This window comes from Suillus discolor, assembly GCF_016758755.1.
Source record: "Suillus discolor strain FC423 chromosome Unknown F5147scaffold_125, whole genome shotgun sequence".
NCBI classification, from domain to species: domain Eukaryota; kingdom Fungi; phylum Basidiomycota; class Agaricomycetes; order Boletales; family Suillaceae; genus Suillus; species Suillus discolor.
Genome location: NW_024541372.1, coordinates 14,864 through 27,832, shown reverse-complemented (window position 1 = coordinate 27,832; position 12,969 = coordinate 14,864). Strand labels below are relative to the sequence as shown.

General features: G+C 46.8%; 6 protein-coding genes across 6 annotated transcripts; 2 read left to right on the top strand and 4 right to left on the bottom strand.

The window, feature by feature from the left end:
• Window positions 1-144: 144 nt before the first annotated feature.
• On the bottom strand, window positions 145-1,276 carry F5147DRAFT_781099 (dihydroorotase; the record flags this gene model as incomplete). The annotated part of the gene is made up of 2 exons (XM_041442570.1): window positions 145-1,083; window positions 1,139-1,276. The coding sequence occupies 2 exons, from the start codon at window positions 1,274-1,276 to the stop codon at window positions 145-147; spliced, it is 1,077 nt and encodes a 358-aa protein (XP_041285420.1).
• A 1,029-nt stretch (window positions 1,277-2,305) lies between these two features.
• On the top strand, window positions 2,306-2,851 carry F5147DRAFT_587825 (uncharacterized protein; the record flags this gene model as incomplete). The annotated part of the gene is made up of 1 exon (XM_041432035.1): window positions 2,306-2,851. One exon carries the CDS (start codon window positions 2,306-2,308, stop codon window positions 2,849-2,851), a length of 546 nt encoding a protein of 181 aa, XP_041285419.1.
• Window positions 2,852-6,700: 3,849 nt separating this feature from the next.
• On the bottom strand, window positions 6,701-7,160 carry F5147DRAFT_537994 (uncharacterized protein; the record flags this gene model as incomplete). The annotated part of the gene is made up of 3 exons (XM_041430191.1): window positions 6,701-6,796; window positions 6,848-6,961; window positions 7,017-7,160. Coding segments are annotated over 3 exons (354 nt in total), but the record flags the coding sequence as incomplete, so codon positions are not given.
• A 1,742-nt stretch (window positions 7,161-8,902) lies between these two features.
• Window positions 8,903-9,313, bottom strand: F5147DRAFT_587855 (uncharacterized protein; the record flags this gene model as incomplete). The annotated part of the gene is made up of 1 exon (XM_041432037.1): window positions 8,903-9,313. A coding segment is annotated over one exon (411 nt), but the record flags the coding sequence as incomplete, so codon positions are not given.
• Window positions 9,314-10,587: 1,274 nt separating this feature from the next.
• Window positions 10,588-11,370, bottom strand: F5147DRAFT_789640 (uncharacterized protein; the record flags this gene model as incomplete). The annotated part of the gene is made up of 3 exons (XM_041443027.1): window positions 10,588-10,844; window positions 10,903-11,254; window positions 11,305-11,370. The coding sequence occupies 3 exons, from the start codon at window positions 11,368-11,370 to the stop codon at window positions 10,588-10,590; spliced, it is 675 nt and encodes a 224-aa protein (XP_041285416.1).
• A 584-nt stretch (window positions 11,371-11,954) lies between these two features.
• Window positions 11,955-12,284, top strand: F5147DRAFT_542146 (uncharacterized protein; the record flags this gene model as incomplete). The annotated part of the gene is made up of 1 exon (XM_041430260.1): window positions 11,955-12,284. A coding segment is annotated over one exon (330 nt), but the record flags the coding sequence as incomplete, so codon positions are not given.
• Window positions 12,285-12,969: the final 685 nt, after the last annotated feature.

Sequence of the window (12,969 nt, the reverse complement as noted above, 5' to 3'; positions counted from 1 at the left end):
AGGTTACAAGGTGAGTGGACTGCTTACATGTCATGTAAGTACAAAGTTGAATCAGCAGTGTGGGCGAGAACCAGTCTCCTATAGTAAGACCATGCACGAACGAAACGGTCGTTCTTTCTTGCCTTCGAACATCTCGCCCCTCGATCATTCCTTGATATTCACGATCTGCCACTCGATCTGTCTGTTTGCCCAGAAAGGCACGACTGTCTTCCCCTCGCTACTATATTCAGCCTGCACACTCACCCCTTGCACCTTCTCGACAAAAACCTTCGGGGCGTCTGAATCCGCCGGAATCTGATAAAATCCGCGCCCAAAATTACTCGTAAAATCAGCCAACCTGTCGATCGCTCCGAACGAATCGAGAAGGTGTGCGACGAGGGGGAGAAGGATAGGAGATGTATAAACCCCTGCCGCACACCCGCTTGTAGATGTCGCTGTCGATTTTGAAAGGCTCGGATGCGGTGCAGAATCAGAGCCGAGGAAGAATTTCTTGTTGCCGGATTTGATAGCTTCCTGAAGAGCACGTCGATCATCTGGAAACTTGGCGACAGGTTTGCAGAAGTGGAAAGATTGACCTGCCCAATCGTCGACTGTGAGGGAGAGGTGGTGCGCTGTGATTGTGCATGCGACATTGTCACCGCAGACTTTGACAGCATTGATGGCTGCTGCAGTCGTTGCATGTTCGAGAACGATACGCAGCTTGGGATATTTGTTCGCTAGGTTTGCGAGAACGGGAAGGAAACGTTCCTCAGCGTTGAGGACGCAGATGTTTTTGGAGTGGTCGGATGGAATTTCTCCGTGAAGGTTAAGCACGATGCCGTGCACCTCCATCGCTTTGAATAGCTCGTCGTATTTATCATAACTCTCGATTCCCTCGTCCGAGTTCGTAGTTACGCCACGGGGATATGATTTGACGCCGACAATACCCGCAGCCTTCCAATTCTTGACATCGTTGGGATGGAGAGCGTCGGAAAGATAGAGCGTCATGAGGAACTCCACTTTGGATGATCCCGAGTACTCCTTCAACCTTTTCTTGTATTCGATTGCCATCTCTGTAGTGGTAATTGGGGGCACAAGATTTGGCTGCGATCGTCAAGTTGATCGTTGTCCTATGAACTGAGAGGTAATTAGCACGTACCATGACATAGGCAAGATAGAAACCACCCTTATGGACGTGGGGGGTAACGAGCCTTGATAATTCACCATCCCTGAGGTGAACATGAAAATCGGCGGGGGCGGTCACTTCTATTATGTCTCCATAATTTGCAGTGGACATGATCGTGAATCCCTGGACCCGACTAGGGTACAGGTATAACGAGAAAAATCCTCTGTCCAATGATCGCTACCGGCCCGTTAGCGGTCCGCTCGGTTTGCTTGTTTAGGACCACAATTTCTCGCGCTCTCCTTTCACCCCTTCATTGAGGGGCCTCATGTTCTTTCATCTTCACATCGACCTGATATGGCCGCCTCCTCGTCGTCTGTTGTGCCCTCTGCGCATGAACTCGTTCCACCTGCATCTCTTGTTATTGCAGATTACCATATTGCTGATGAAGGTGTTTCTGTTGTGTCTTCCTTTCTGCTCCGGAGATTGTTTGAGTATCAAGGAGTATCGAGAGCGCGGTTCACCGCTTCTCAGCAGTATCCAGCTGGAGTATTCTTGGCGGTGTCAGCCCCAACTGTCCGCCATGTCATTGATCATTTTCCCATGATGACCTGTGCTCATTTCAATGATTTTGGCTCGGTCTCATTCGCTGTCTGTCAAGGCATCTGACACCCATGATTATGTTCGTGATTTGCTGCGAGTTCACATATGTAATGACCACTGCGGTAATTTACTTTTTGTCTTCAAGCATTTGTTGCACGCGCGACGTCGTTTGACCCGGAAGTTCTCCCTGACCCCTTTCTTCAATTGAGCAAACAGACGTGCGCTACTGTGAAGGCCAAGTCCTGTGCCGTTCGTTCTGACATGGAGCGCATTGTTACTCGTCAACAAGACTCTGCGGCCCATCGACATGACTTTGATTCTGATCCTCTTGTGGAGGATGATCTTCAGTTCCCTACAATTTGCACGATGGCTGACAAGATTAACATCATCGCTGAATGGCAGGACAAGATGTCCCCTGCCAACCAGAAACGTGGCGCTTGTGCAGTTTGTGCATACAATGTTCGCGCTGCTGACCTCGTCTCTGTTGACTTATCCAGATTTCTTCTCAGTCTCCTGCAAAATGAACGCTTGCTGGAGCACACACTCCCACGATCCTATGATTTTGAATTGTATCAATGCGCCATTTTGTATCCTAAGGGTATGACTGATTGCTGGTCGTTGGCGCCTCTCTTGCTTTGTCCTTCTTGTTGTGGATACTTATTATGCAAGCAACCACATCAACCTCTCAACTCGTTAGCTAACTTTCAATACTATGGCCATGAGCGGTTGCCAGACGCTGTCCGTAGTGCACTGAAAAGTGCCTCTCTGTATGACCTCATGTTGGTCTCGCGTGCATGTGCGCCTCATGTCACCCATTTTTATTTGTACAAGTTCCAAGTGGGTGGCTATCGCCAGAGCGAGGAGTTGTCTCAGTGGTATAACCAAGGGAACGTTGCTATTCGGCTGCAAGACCCGCCTCAAGTGCAATCCTTGTTACCTCCCTCATATGATGACATCCGTGATGTGGTTTGTGTTGTTTTTACCGGTCATAACCAGTCCCCCACTCACGAGACGTTGAAACAAATGCACCCGATTCTTGTTACCAAGAGCATTGTCAAGACCCTGATTGATTTTTTGACAGCCAGCAATCTGTGGTATCAGCACAGTGAGGTTTCTATTGGAATCCATCAACCTGATGGGAAATAATGGATTGCGCCATGAGGGAAACATCTTAGTCATGAAAATGAGACAGACAGATGAGCAAGAAATCATAAACATGACAGAGAAAGACAAGGTGTTCACGATGTTCCTGCTGAAGGCGTAAGTTGTCATATAGATAAAGAAGAGACGTACACTGACAGGATAGCAGGATATTGTAGGACAGGAGTTGGATGGAAGGGCATTGAAAACAGAGAATACGAAAAAAGTCTGGTGGAGGACTAAGCGAGGCACGTGACACAACAGGATGGGGGAGAAATGGAAATTATGGATTCAGAATTAAAAAATGATATTGGCTGAGAGAAAGGGTTACATTTGGAAAGTGTTGGGTCCAGGTATACCCGTAGGGTTATTCACCACATGATGGCAGAAAGATACATCAATATGGTTAATGATCCATAAATTGTGATACATACTTTACTACAGTTATCCATCAGTCTAGGATACATCCTGTTAGTATAGTTATTCTGGCTTCTAAAAGCAGAAATTCACTCCTATTTGGCTCAATCCTCATGTCAGGACTTCCCACAATATTTCCACACTGCATTTTCAGCCCCGGAGCGTGGGAATTACCCCACAACACCCAAAACATCGACCGTTTTGGGAATCTCCACAATATCAATTATTCCCACACCCTTCCCACATCACTGCAGCTTCACCATTACACCACAATAGGTCCCCCTTCATATATAAGTAGTAGTTTGGAATATATATGTGTAATATAATATAATAGACCACTTTTTTTGCTTATTTGTGTGCCTGCTCCTCCTCCAGGGACCATTTAACATATAATAGGATACAGAATACTTTCACATTTTTGCCCCTGTGGTAGGGAAGTGTCCCAGGTGATTCAAAACATGTTTAGGAGCATACATGAAGAGATTCCCATCTTTATTTTACCTCCTGGAGCCTTCTGCATCAATAGATATAGCATATATATATAAAAATACAAAATATGTTCTTATTTTATTGTTTCCAGGTGGATGGACTTCAAAAAATAATCCCCAGCATGCATTCAACAGTAGGAACAATATATCAGGAGCCCAGGACCACAGGACATCTTCTTGTGTGAGTATGAGACCTCTCTGAGGATTAGTAGTACCTCTCTCCTCCTGTGAGCTCTTGATGCTCCCACTACTCCTCTTGGCGCTGTGATGCTCTCTGCTCCTACATAGTACTATGTACTACTATCATAGGCTCCTGCTCAACCTCTTCCACCCTCCGTGCCTCTCTAGACTCTGTGCCTTCTGTGATGCTCTCTACTCGACCTCTTCCACCCTCTGTGCCTCTCTAGACTCTATGCCTTCTGTGATGCTCTCTGCTCGACCTCTTCCACCCTCTGCGCCTCTAAGTGCCCTTTGTGATACTCACATTTATGTTTGTTTTTTTGGACTATATTTGTATGTTTAATACCAGCCGTTTATTCCCTGCACGACGCACTGACCACTGAGTGACACGGCCATTAAGGTATCTGTGTGAGCACCATTTATATTTGATTGATATCTGGCTGAGGTAGATTACTCATATGAGGCACAAAATGCATGTATTATTAACAGCACAAAAATACGTAGCGAGTGATACATTGTACATACAAAAGGTTCATACCATCGAGACAACAAACACCTTGGATTTACCTTGGAATGGTTCCTCCTTCAGGTTGTTCCTGCACCGTCACCTGACTAGGTGGTGCATTGGCAATGGGACTCCTGCTCCCATGGTGTCCATCTGCTCGAGGAGGCTCATGCTGATATGCACGCTGATAGCCAACATGACCCTCACAACTGGTTGGATGCATGTATTCTCCACGTATGTCTGGTGGGGGAGGACCACGCAAGCGGTCATCCAGAAGTTCATGGTCTGCGTACCGCATGTCACGATAATACGGTCGCCTATTCCCAGTGGCATCGCGATAGCCTGTGCTCTCATGGTGAGGAGCATATGCATATCCCGGGTAAGTTTCACCACGGTCGCCATAATACAAATATTCCCTCTGATAAGGGTACTCTCCTCCAGGTCGTGGTCGCCTGGTGTATGCATGCCGGCCCAAGTCCTCATGGTACATGTACGCACCACGTGGCTCATCACTGGGGTGACAATGATCATTATGTAGTGCGGGAGAGGTGTCTCAATGAGCGCGCAAGTCACCATGAAGGTATCGATTGTTGGGGGGCTCATGTGAGTGATTGTTGTGTGCCCCATGAGGGTCAGCATGGCGAGATTCCAGTGCATCATGGTTAGAAATGGCAGGGCTAGGACGAGTACCGTCTGATGAAGCATGTGGTGGATTTTGAGGTAGTGGGGGAGGGACATCTTGGATATGGACAGACTGTCCATTACCTTCTGTGCGTTCTGCAGGATGTTCTGAGTTGCATGGGGAAGACGGAACTACTGGAAGAATGGGTGCTTCTGTGACTTGTGCAGAGGTTGGGCGATCAACAGATGTCTCAGGGTGCACGACTCCACCATTATTCTGTGAGTCTTTGTCTTCTTGCAGGAGACGCATGGCCTTGGTGAGAGGAGGCTGGCTTCCTTTAGCCACTGGGCGTGCACATCGCACTGGGCTTATGTTAGTAGATATCCGAACATATATGCAGAGCAAATACCTTTTGCAACATCGGGAGGTCCATCACGAATACATGTTGCTGCATTGTCTGTTTAATCATAAGTCAGGATTCCCGCTGAACTGAGATAACCATAAAGACTTACCTATAGTGGGTGATGGTTGATGTTCTTCGTCACCTGAGAATCCTACTGTGAGAGGAGATGAGTGCCCTCCTTTGGCACGAGCCTTGCCTGCAGCCTTTGCACTTGGCTTGTTCTCAATGGCCATCTTCTCTTCTAACTCAATTGGTCGTACACGCTTCTTCACAGCTGGTACACCTCCAGTATTCAGCTTCTGCTTTCGCGAGCGTGAAAAATCATCATAGTCGGCATTATCCTCGCTGTGGAGCTTGTCATCAGACAAGTCAAGAGGCTCCTCCTCATCAGGCTTGTTGACACCATCTGGACTAGACAGAATTTCTATTGGAGCTGCCGCTGGTTTGGTAGGGAGGCGCTTGCAAGCCTGAATGGACGTGGAATAGGAGGAGGAGGAGGTATGAGTACTTCAGGACGTAAGTTTGTTTTGCGGATGATAGTTGTGGTGTCCTTGGCTACGGTACCAGAATCATCATTTTGGGTGTGAGATGATGATGGGGCTTTTGGCTTCTTCTTCCTGGTTGTCGCAGAGCTGTGTTGAAGGCATGCAGGGCCATTATAATCAAAAGTTCCATTGACAAACATTCACCTTGCATTTGGAAAGGGAGAGTCCGCGGGAGGTGCCTCTCCGATGATGACAGGCTCCTTAGAGGCTATCACAGCCGCTGTCAAGTCATCATGAGCTAAATTGAGCCCACAAAAATATTAGCATGTACCTCTGATAGCTTTTGTTACTTTGACAACACGCATTGTCTTTGCCTTCAATGCATAGGCAAGTACACCAACTTCACGTTGTGTGAGTCCTGCAACACCTTTACTCTGTGAGTTAGTATTGTGAGACTCTCCTGGCATCAAACTTAAGTGCGCAGGGTACCCCTCAATGCGTAGATTATCATTAGCCAACGAACTAGCCATCAATATCCAGGGGAAGGGTCTATCTGCAAACTTGCCACCGAGTTCCGCTGGGGAAAGAATCATTAGGATTTCACTATGAGATATAATGCGTTATGAACCAACTTGTTTGATTAACCCAGCCTTGAGTGACTTCAATGCATCCTTCTCTTTGCCTGCCTCAGATGAGCTCACATCCAAGACTTCTATTGGCGCAAGGTCATGATCCCCTTCAGCATCCTTGAAGGCCTGTTCCACAGCAGCAAGTGAGGTGGTGTTATATACATGGGCCTTCATATGCCCAATGATTGCATGGTCACTGGCTCGGCAGCGCTTCTCAAAGAACTACAGAGGGTATTAACAGATATTAAAACTTTTGAGGTACGTAACACTTACACCACCGGCACCGGGCGTCATGTGAACATGGCCAAGTGATGCATCTTCATTGACAATATTGCCGCACATGACAAGAGCTGCCTCGAAACCTTGCCTGGCAGCGGCTCCATCAAGCTACAGGTAAGATGCTCAGCTCGTTAAGAAAATATTATGGAATGAGATCACTCACAATACTTCCTACCCTCTTGTAATTTTTTTGGAATGATTGCGTGCATTGTGCAATTGTTTGAGTATCTGTCAGTATGTCGAGCTCCTCATAGGTATCGAGGATGTCCTGATAGGTATCTGGGTAGGTTTTCTTGAAGCGCTCATAGCACTGACACCGGATACCAGTGCCTGTAAGATCGATAATCAGCATTGAGTGAAGAGTGCATGCACAGTATAAATGAATCACTTACTTGGTGTCATCAGACCATCCTGGGGAGGAGCACTGTCACCAAGCCTTGCAAGTTCCTGGCATGTGCACCCCTTGAAGTACCCTGCGTAAAGATTCCAGTAGTTGGTGCTATTGATCACTCGACCTCGACTCTTCATCCACAGGTTGATTACCTGGTACAAGGGCATGTTCGTATTCTTGGCGGTGTCATTGACGACAGCATCCAAAGCAGTGTAACCTTCTTCGAGTGCAGAGTTCGTCTCTAATGAACGGCGACCAGTAACAGAGGCACCATCATCATCCATTGTAAGATCAGACTTGACATAAGATCCTCCGGTGGTCGATGGACTGAATGTGACTGCACGCTGACATGGTCCACTAGCCGAAGGTGGAACCAAACCCTCTGCAGGCTTGAGGGGAGTTGGTGGGATGATATGCATCATTGGAACAGCTCCTTGAGCTGGCAAGGAGCTCACTGACGAAAAATCCCAGGGCCCATCTGATCCACACGTATCAGGTTGTAAGCTTCCCTGAGAGCTTGGACCTGCAACTGCAGGCATGAGAAGCGGTGAGGTTGGTAACTGCGAATAAGATGCTAGCGGGCTAGGCAAGAGTCCTGGAGCATTATTTTCTATCAGAGGCGATGGCACGGACCACAATGGCCGGGCTTCAGATGGTATTGTGAGAAGGTTGTAAGGACCCATGGAGTTTGAATTGAGAGCGCCATACTGTGGCTGCTGGCTGAATACATCCATGTTTTGAGGCATGACTGGCTGCTGCTGCTGCTGGCCAGTGGGTACCAGTGTGTTGGAGAATAGATCCTGTACCTGCACAGGGTGCTGAGCAGGCATATTCTTGACCAAAGGAGAGTTGTGATGGCTGGAGGGCATTGAATCTAGCAGCAAAGTCAGAAATCTGGGGAAAAGTCTTTAATGAAGAATTACCAGGAATGAGGCTATTAGTGGTATGGTCACTGGGAGCACAGGCTGCTTGACGTCGGATAGCAGCATCCCTTGCAATACCAACATCCCGTGATGTTGGCTTGGTTGTGCTGCGTAGTCTTGATGGAGTGAGTTCTGCTGGCGGATCCTTGTATCGACCACCTCCGAACTGTTCTTGGACATATCCTTCCTGCATGTACTCAGAGCCTGTAGCAGCAGGTGACAACACAGGAAGGTATGCAGGAGGTGAGGACGCCTGATCATCAGTAGGGTCAGAATAGTAGTCTGATAGATTGAGCATCATGGCCTTTGCACGACATCAGAAAAAATGGCATGTAGCAATGAAAATACATACCGGACTAGCAGATACAAAGGTGGGTGAAAAAATGAGGACACAATGCCTCGTACTTATGGCAAATTTTGGTGTGTGCAAAATCCTTAATTTCATTGAGACCAAACAAGTTAGAATAATGGGTAGGAAGTACAGAAGCGAAGAACAACGTACCAGACATCATGGAGGTCCACTGAGGAGAGCGTAGAGGGTGAATTGGTAGACCTCTTGGAGGCTCCAGAGGCTCTAGAGAGGGCTCAGAATCAAAGTAATTTTGTGACTAAAGATCACATTAATCTATGGCTGAAACCTTACTTCGTGCCCAAGACAACACGATGTCAGACAGAATTAGGTTATTCCCAGAGTATGAACTACGTCCATGTGCTATCTACAGGATAGACTCTTGATTAATGTCTAAGGCGCTTCGTAGGGCAACTCTCACTCTCACTAAATTGCAACTCCGAGTCGTCCTCATAATCATTTGCATTGTCAGTGCTGTCGTCATACTCGGAACTAGATCCCCCCTCGACAGAAGCAATTTGTGGGATAAGTTCCCTGGTATGCATAGCGGATAGTTTGGGGACTGCTCGAGAAGCTGGGCGAGGAGGTTGCCGTGTGATTTCCATGATAACTTGGGTACGACAACGAGGGGCAGGCAAAGAAGATGGATTGAGATGAGGAAGACCCTTTCTGTCAATGCAACCATCAGCAAATGCACGTTGCCCATGGGAGTGCATAGAGCAAGCTGAGGGGGCATCTCCAATTATAACAGGGTCCTTTGAGGTAGTGAGACGTATACGAGCAGCATCGCTCACCACTGCTCAGATGGTGAGGGTGCCTGCCTTGAGGTGGTTGACAAGATTGGCACGATGTTGGTGGCTCAGATCGTGAATGCCTTTGGTGCGAGAGAGAGAGGGACACAGCTCGCCAGGCATCAAGGTCTTGTCAGGGTAATTGGTGAGGACATACCCCAGGCGAGCTAGTTCCTTTGGGAGCATTTTCCAGGGGAAGTCAGCACTTGTGCGCCCACCGAGTGATGCTGAAATAATTTGATGATTAGTATGAATGTGTAATGATTAATCTTACCAACAAAGTGCCCTCATCCCACCCATGATACAGGGTATCCCATCAAGCTTCTTCCATTCTTCACCAGGACAGGAGTCTCCAGAGGCTTCAGTAAGTTGGACATCCTCTGTTGACACGGCTACATCAACAAGCTGGAAGCAGGTCAGCAAAATTTGAACATCCGATTACACTATTACTCACAATCCGAGTAAAAGAAAAAGATTGTGAATCTGTGAGCGTGGCAACATCGACGAGGTGAGGTGATTTCGATGTGCTGGTCACTGTCATGGCTATTTTGCAGGAGGTAGTGTTTAGACGACGTACAGGAGGTAGCGTTTAGACGACGTACAGGAGGTAGCGTTTAGACGACGTATGAAAGTGGCACCAGCTGTAGATAGCAATCGATCAATAATGTGCAGACCATGTGCCAGAGAAAAGTGAGGACAATTCCAGTAAGTTCGAGGAAGCTCAAAAAATTGAATTGAACTTTGAAGAAGTGTGGAGTCAGTGTCAAAGTGACTTTCCAGAAATGGTAACTGTAACACGTAGCGCTAGTAACTACAGTTGATTCTGATTGACTCACATAGTTCAAAAATAGTTGAATTCAATTAAATCATTTTTGAGTTGTATACACCTCTGTACACCTTCAAACACATCATATCGCACAAGATTCTCACTCAGGCTCACCATGGTCTACCAGAGGATCAGTCCTGATAAAAAAATGAGATACAAACACTTGAAATTCTTTTCGTCAGAGCATTATATCTCTGTGTGGGCCTAACATAAGTGGTATTTCAGATATTGCGGCTCTTCCTCACTATTTACCCATGAAATCTGATGCTTGGATAATTGATTGAGACACCCCCATTGCCTATCTACTACATTCCAAGATAACTTGGCAATATGGACAATTATGGTAAGTTCAAAATGGAACTTCAGATTATTAAACTTCGAAGAAGCACAGTGTCAGTGCCCTCAGCCTACCAAGTAATGTAGCACTACTAAGGAGGCTCAAGAGGTTGCGAGTTTAGCAACCAGAGGCTGAAGAGGGTTTGTAGCCTCTCAGGAGGCTTGCTACAACCGTTTGTTGGCTCAGGCCAAACAAAGCCGCGGCTCGAGCATGCACGAGATATCCCACACCCGAACCACCCATGACTTCGAGCCAGAATTTGCCCTGCATCTGACCGACCATAAGTGTCGTATCAAGGCGCTCTGCACCTGCTAATACTAAGAGCCGTGTGGAGCGAAGCCCAAGGGATAGAGACGAAAGTGACGGGAACCAACCTGCAAGAAGATCGGTATGAGATGTAACTCAGTGGGTTCATGAGTTTCAGGAGGTAACCAGCTGGCAGAACAGGGATGACGTTACTAGGAGCACGAAGGGTATTGGAGTATACATGTTCAACGAGGCTACTCGGTGCACATGTGAAAGACTTCTGCATGAGCTCTGCAGCGGTGTGCGCTGTTTCCTGACTGAGAGGCGCAAAAGCGATGTTAGTGGGTGTATGAGCTTCATATTGGAATGGAGGGGTGAGGGTGTCGAGGTCATGTGTTCCGATAGCAACAAGGCTTCGCCTGTGCCCAATGTTTTGGTGTAGTTTGTCTTGGAGGTCAATAAAGGATGCATAGCTCATGGACGTGAATTTGATGTTGTGAAGCACTGCACATGCGAAGAAAGGACGGATGTGTTGGGTCTGGGAGTGGTAATGTTTGTTAATGCAGACAATGCGAGGGGTAAGCGTACCTCTTGAGAGACGGTCACAGTGATGAGATCTTTCCCCTGCACTGCAAAGGAACTAGATGACCTCATGATTGTCTGTGCAGACAGGGACACGTTCCTGAGATTACCTTGATTTCGTAAAGGAGCTTTTCCCTGATGAAATGACTACTGAGTTTAATGAGCCAATCAGCGCTTGAATAACAATGTTTACATACAAAAAACATATCCTAATACCTCCAGTGTACATGAAAAATCATCTAGTGTACATATTAAGATGTTCCATGACATGCCGGTTTGAATGGTACTAATATATCTTCTCTATTCAAACTGTATTTGGTGAAATAAATCAGCTCTCCAACATTCGTGTTAGTTGCTTTAGCCTGCTTACTGAGATAAGTTGCGCCCTGCCTCTTTACTTATGGGGCGGAAAGCAAAACATCTCACTCTTGCTGATGAAACTGCTGCAACACGTCAACACACCACAAAGTATGCTTGATCTGAAAGGTGCAAAGAACTCTTGCTTTGAGTATTTCTTCTCTAAGTACTAATACTATGTGTGCAGAGGTAAAAACACTTGTTGACTTTGGAATTTGCACATATATGCCAAAGCCCACAGTCGAAAGGGTTCAACAAAGCCCCTCATTGATGCTTCCAAATAACCTACCCTTGATTTCAATGTTGAGCTCCCACCCCTTCCATCCAATCTAATCAACCTCGCAACAACAGATCTTCCAGATACCTACCTGTTTCAACAAGCATCACAAAGTGCCGACAACCTTGACGAATCAGATCTTGCGCAATGGGATGTCAATCCGCCATATCATGCTCCTCGACCTTTGGACACCCCAGCAGAAGTTTGCTGGACACAAAACCTTGTCCAGGTGATTCATGGTCGACGATGCCGAATGGAGAGGGAGGAGGTATATGAGCGTGCTAAGAAGCACAGTTCAGAGGGAGTGATGGATCTTTGTGCTGAGTTGAGGGAAAGTATTGACATGCTCTTGAGGCAGTGGATGATATTGCATGACTATGTTGATGGTATGGAAGATTGTGACAGACACTGCAGGATGGCACAGTGCCTCTTACAGTGGCATGCTCGCAGAATCTATCGTTATCACAATGAGGTGCACATGATAATGGCAGGATTAAATCCATATACATTGGACAGTGATATTAGCTAGCTAGGATACTGGGATCTGAAGTATGAGTGTTCTTAGATAATGTTGAAAAGCATGCATGTCTTCCTCTCTAAGACCCGTGCAGTGGTACCCATGCAGTGGTACCCGTGCAGTGTTGCCGCAATTACAGCAAGCACCCAAACACCGCAGTCAAAACCATTTGTTTGGACTACTTCAGTCTAAGAATGTATCAGATGAGATCGCTTTTCACTCGATTGAGGTAGCAACAATACTTATGATCAGAGGATGTGCGACCCACCCATCGAAGTCAATGTTGACATGAACCATGTGATTGTGTTGTCGAGCAATGCCCAGAAGACGAGCAATCAGTTTCATGATGTCCTGGATTAATTTAATCCATGCTGAAATGAATTAGATGAGCTCACGAACCTTAATATTGACTTTCCAGGGCTTCCGCTCCACAAAACTGTCAAATAGATGGAGCTCCTTGTGTTATGCTGACCGTTGGTCGGCGTGTGCGAACTAGGATAGGTCTTCTCAGCAACGACTC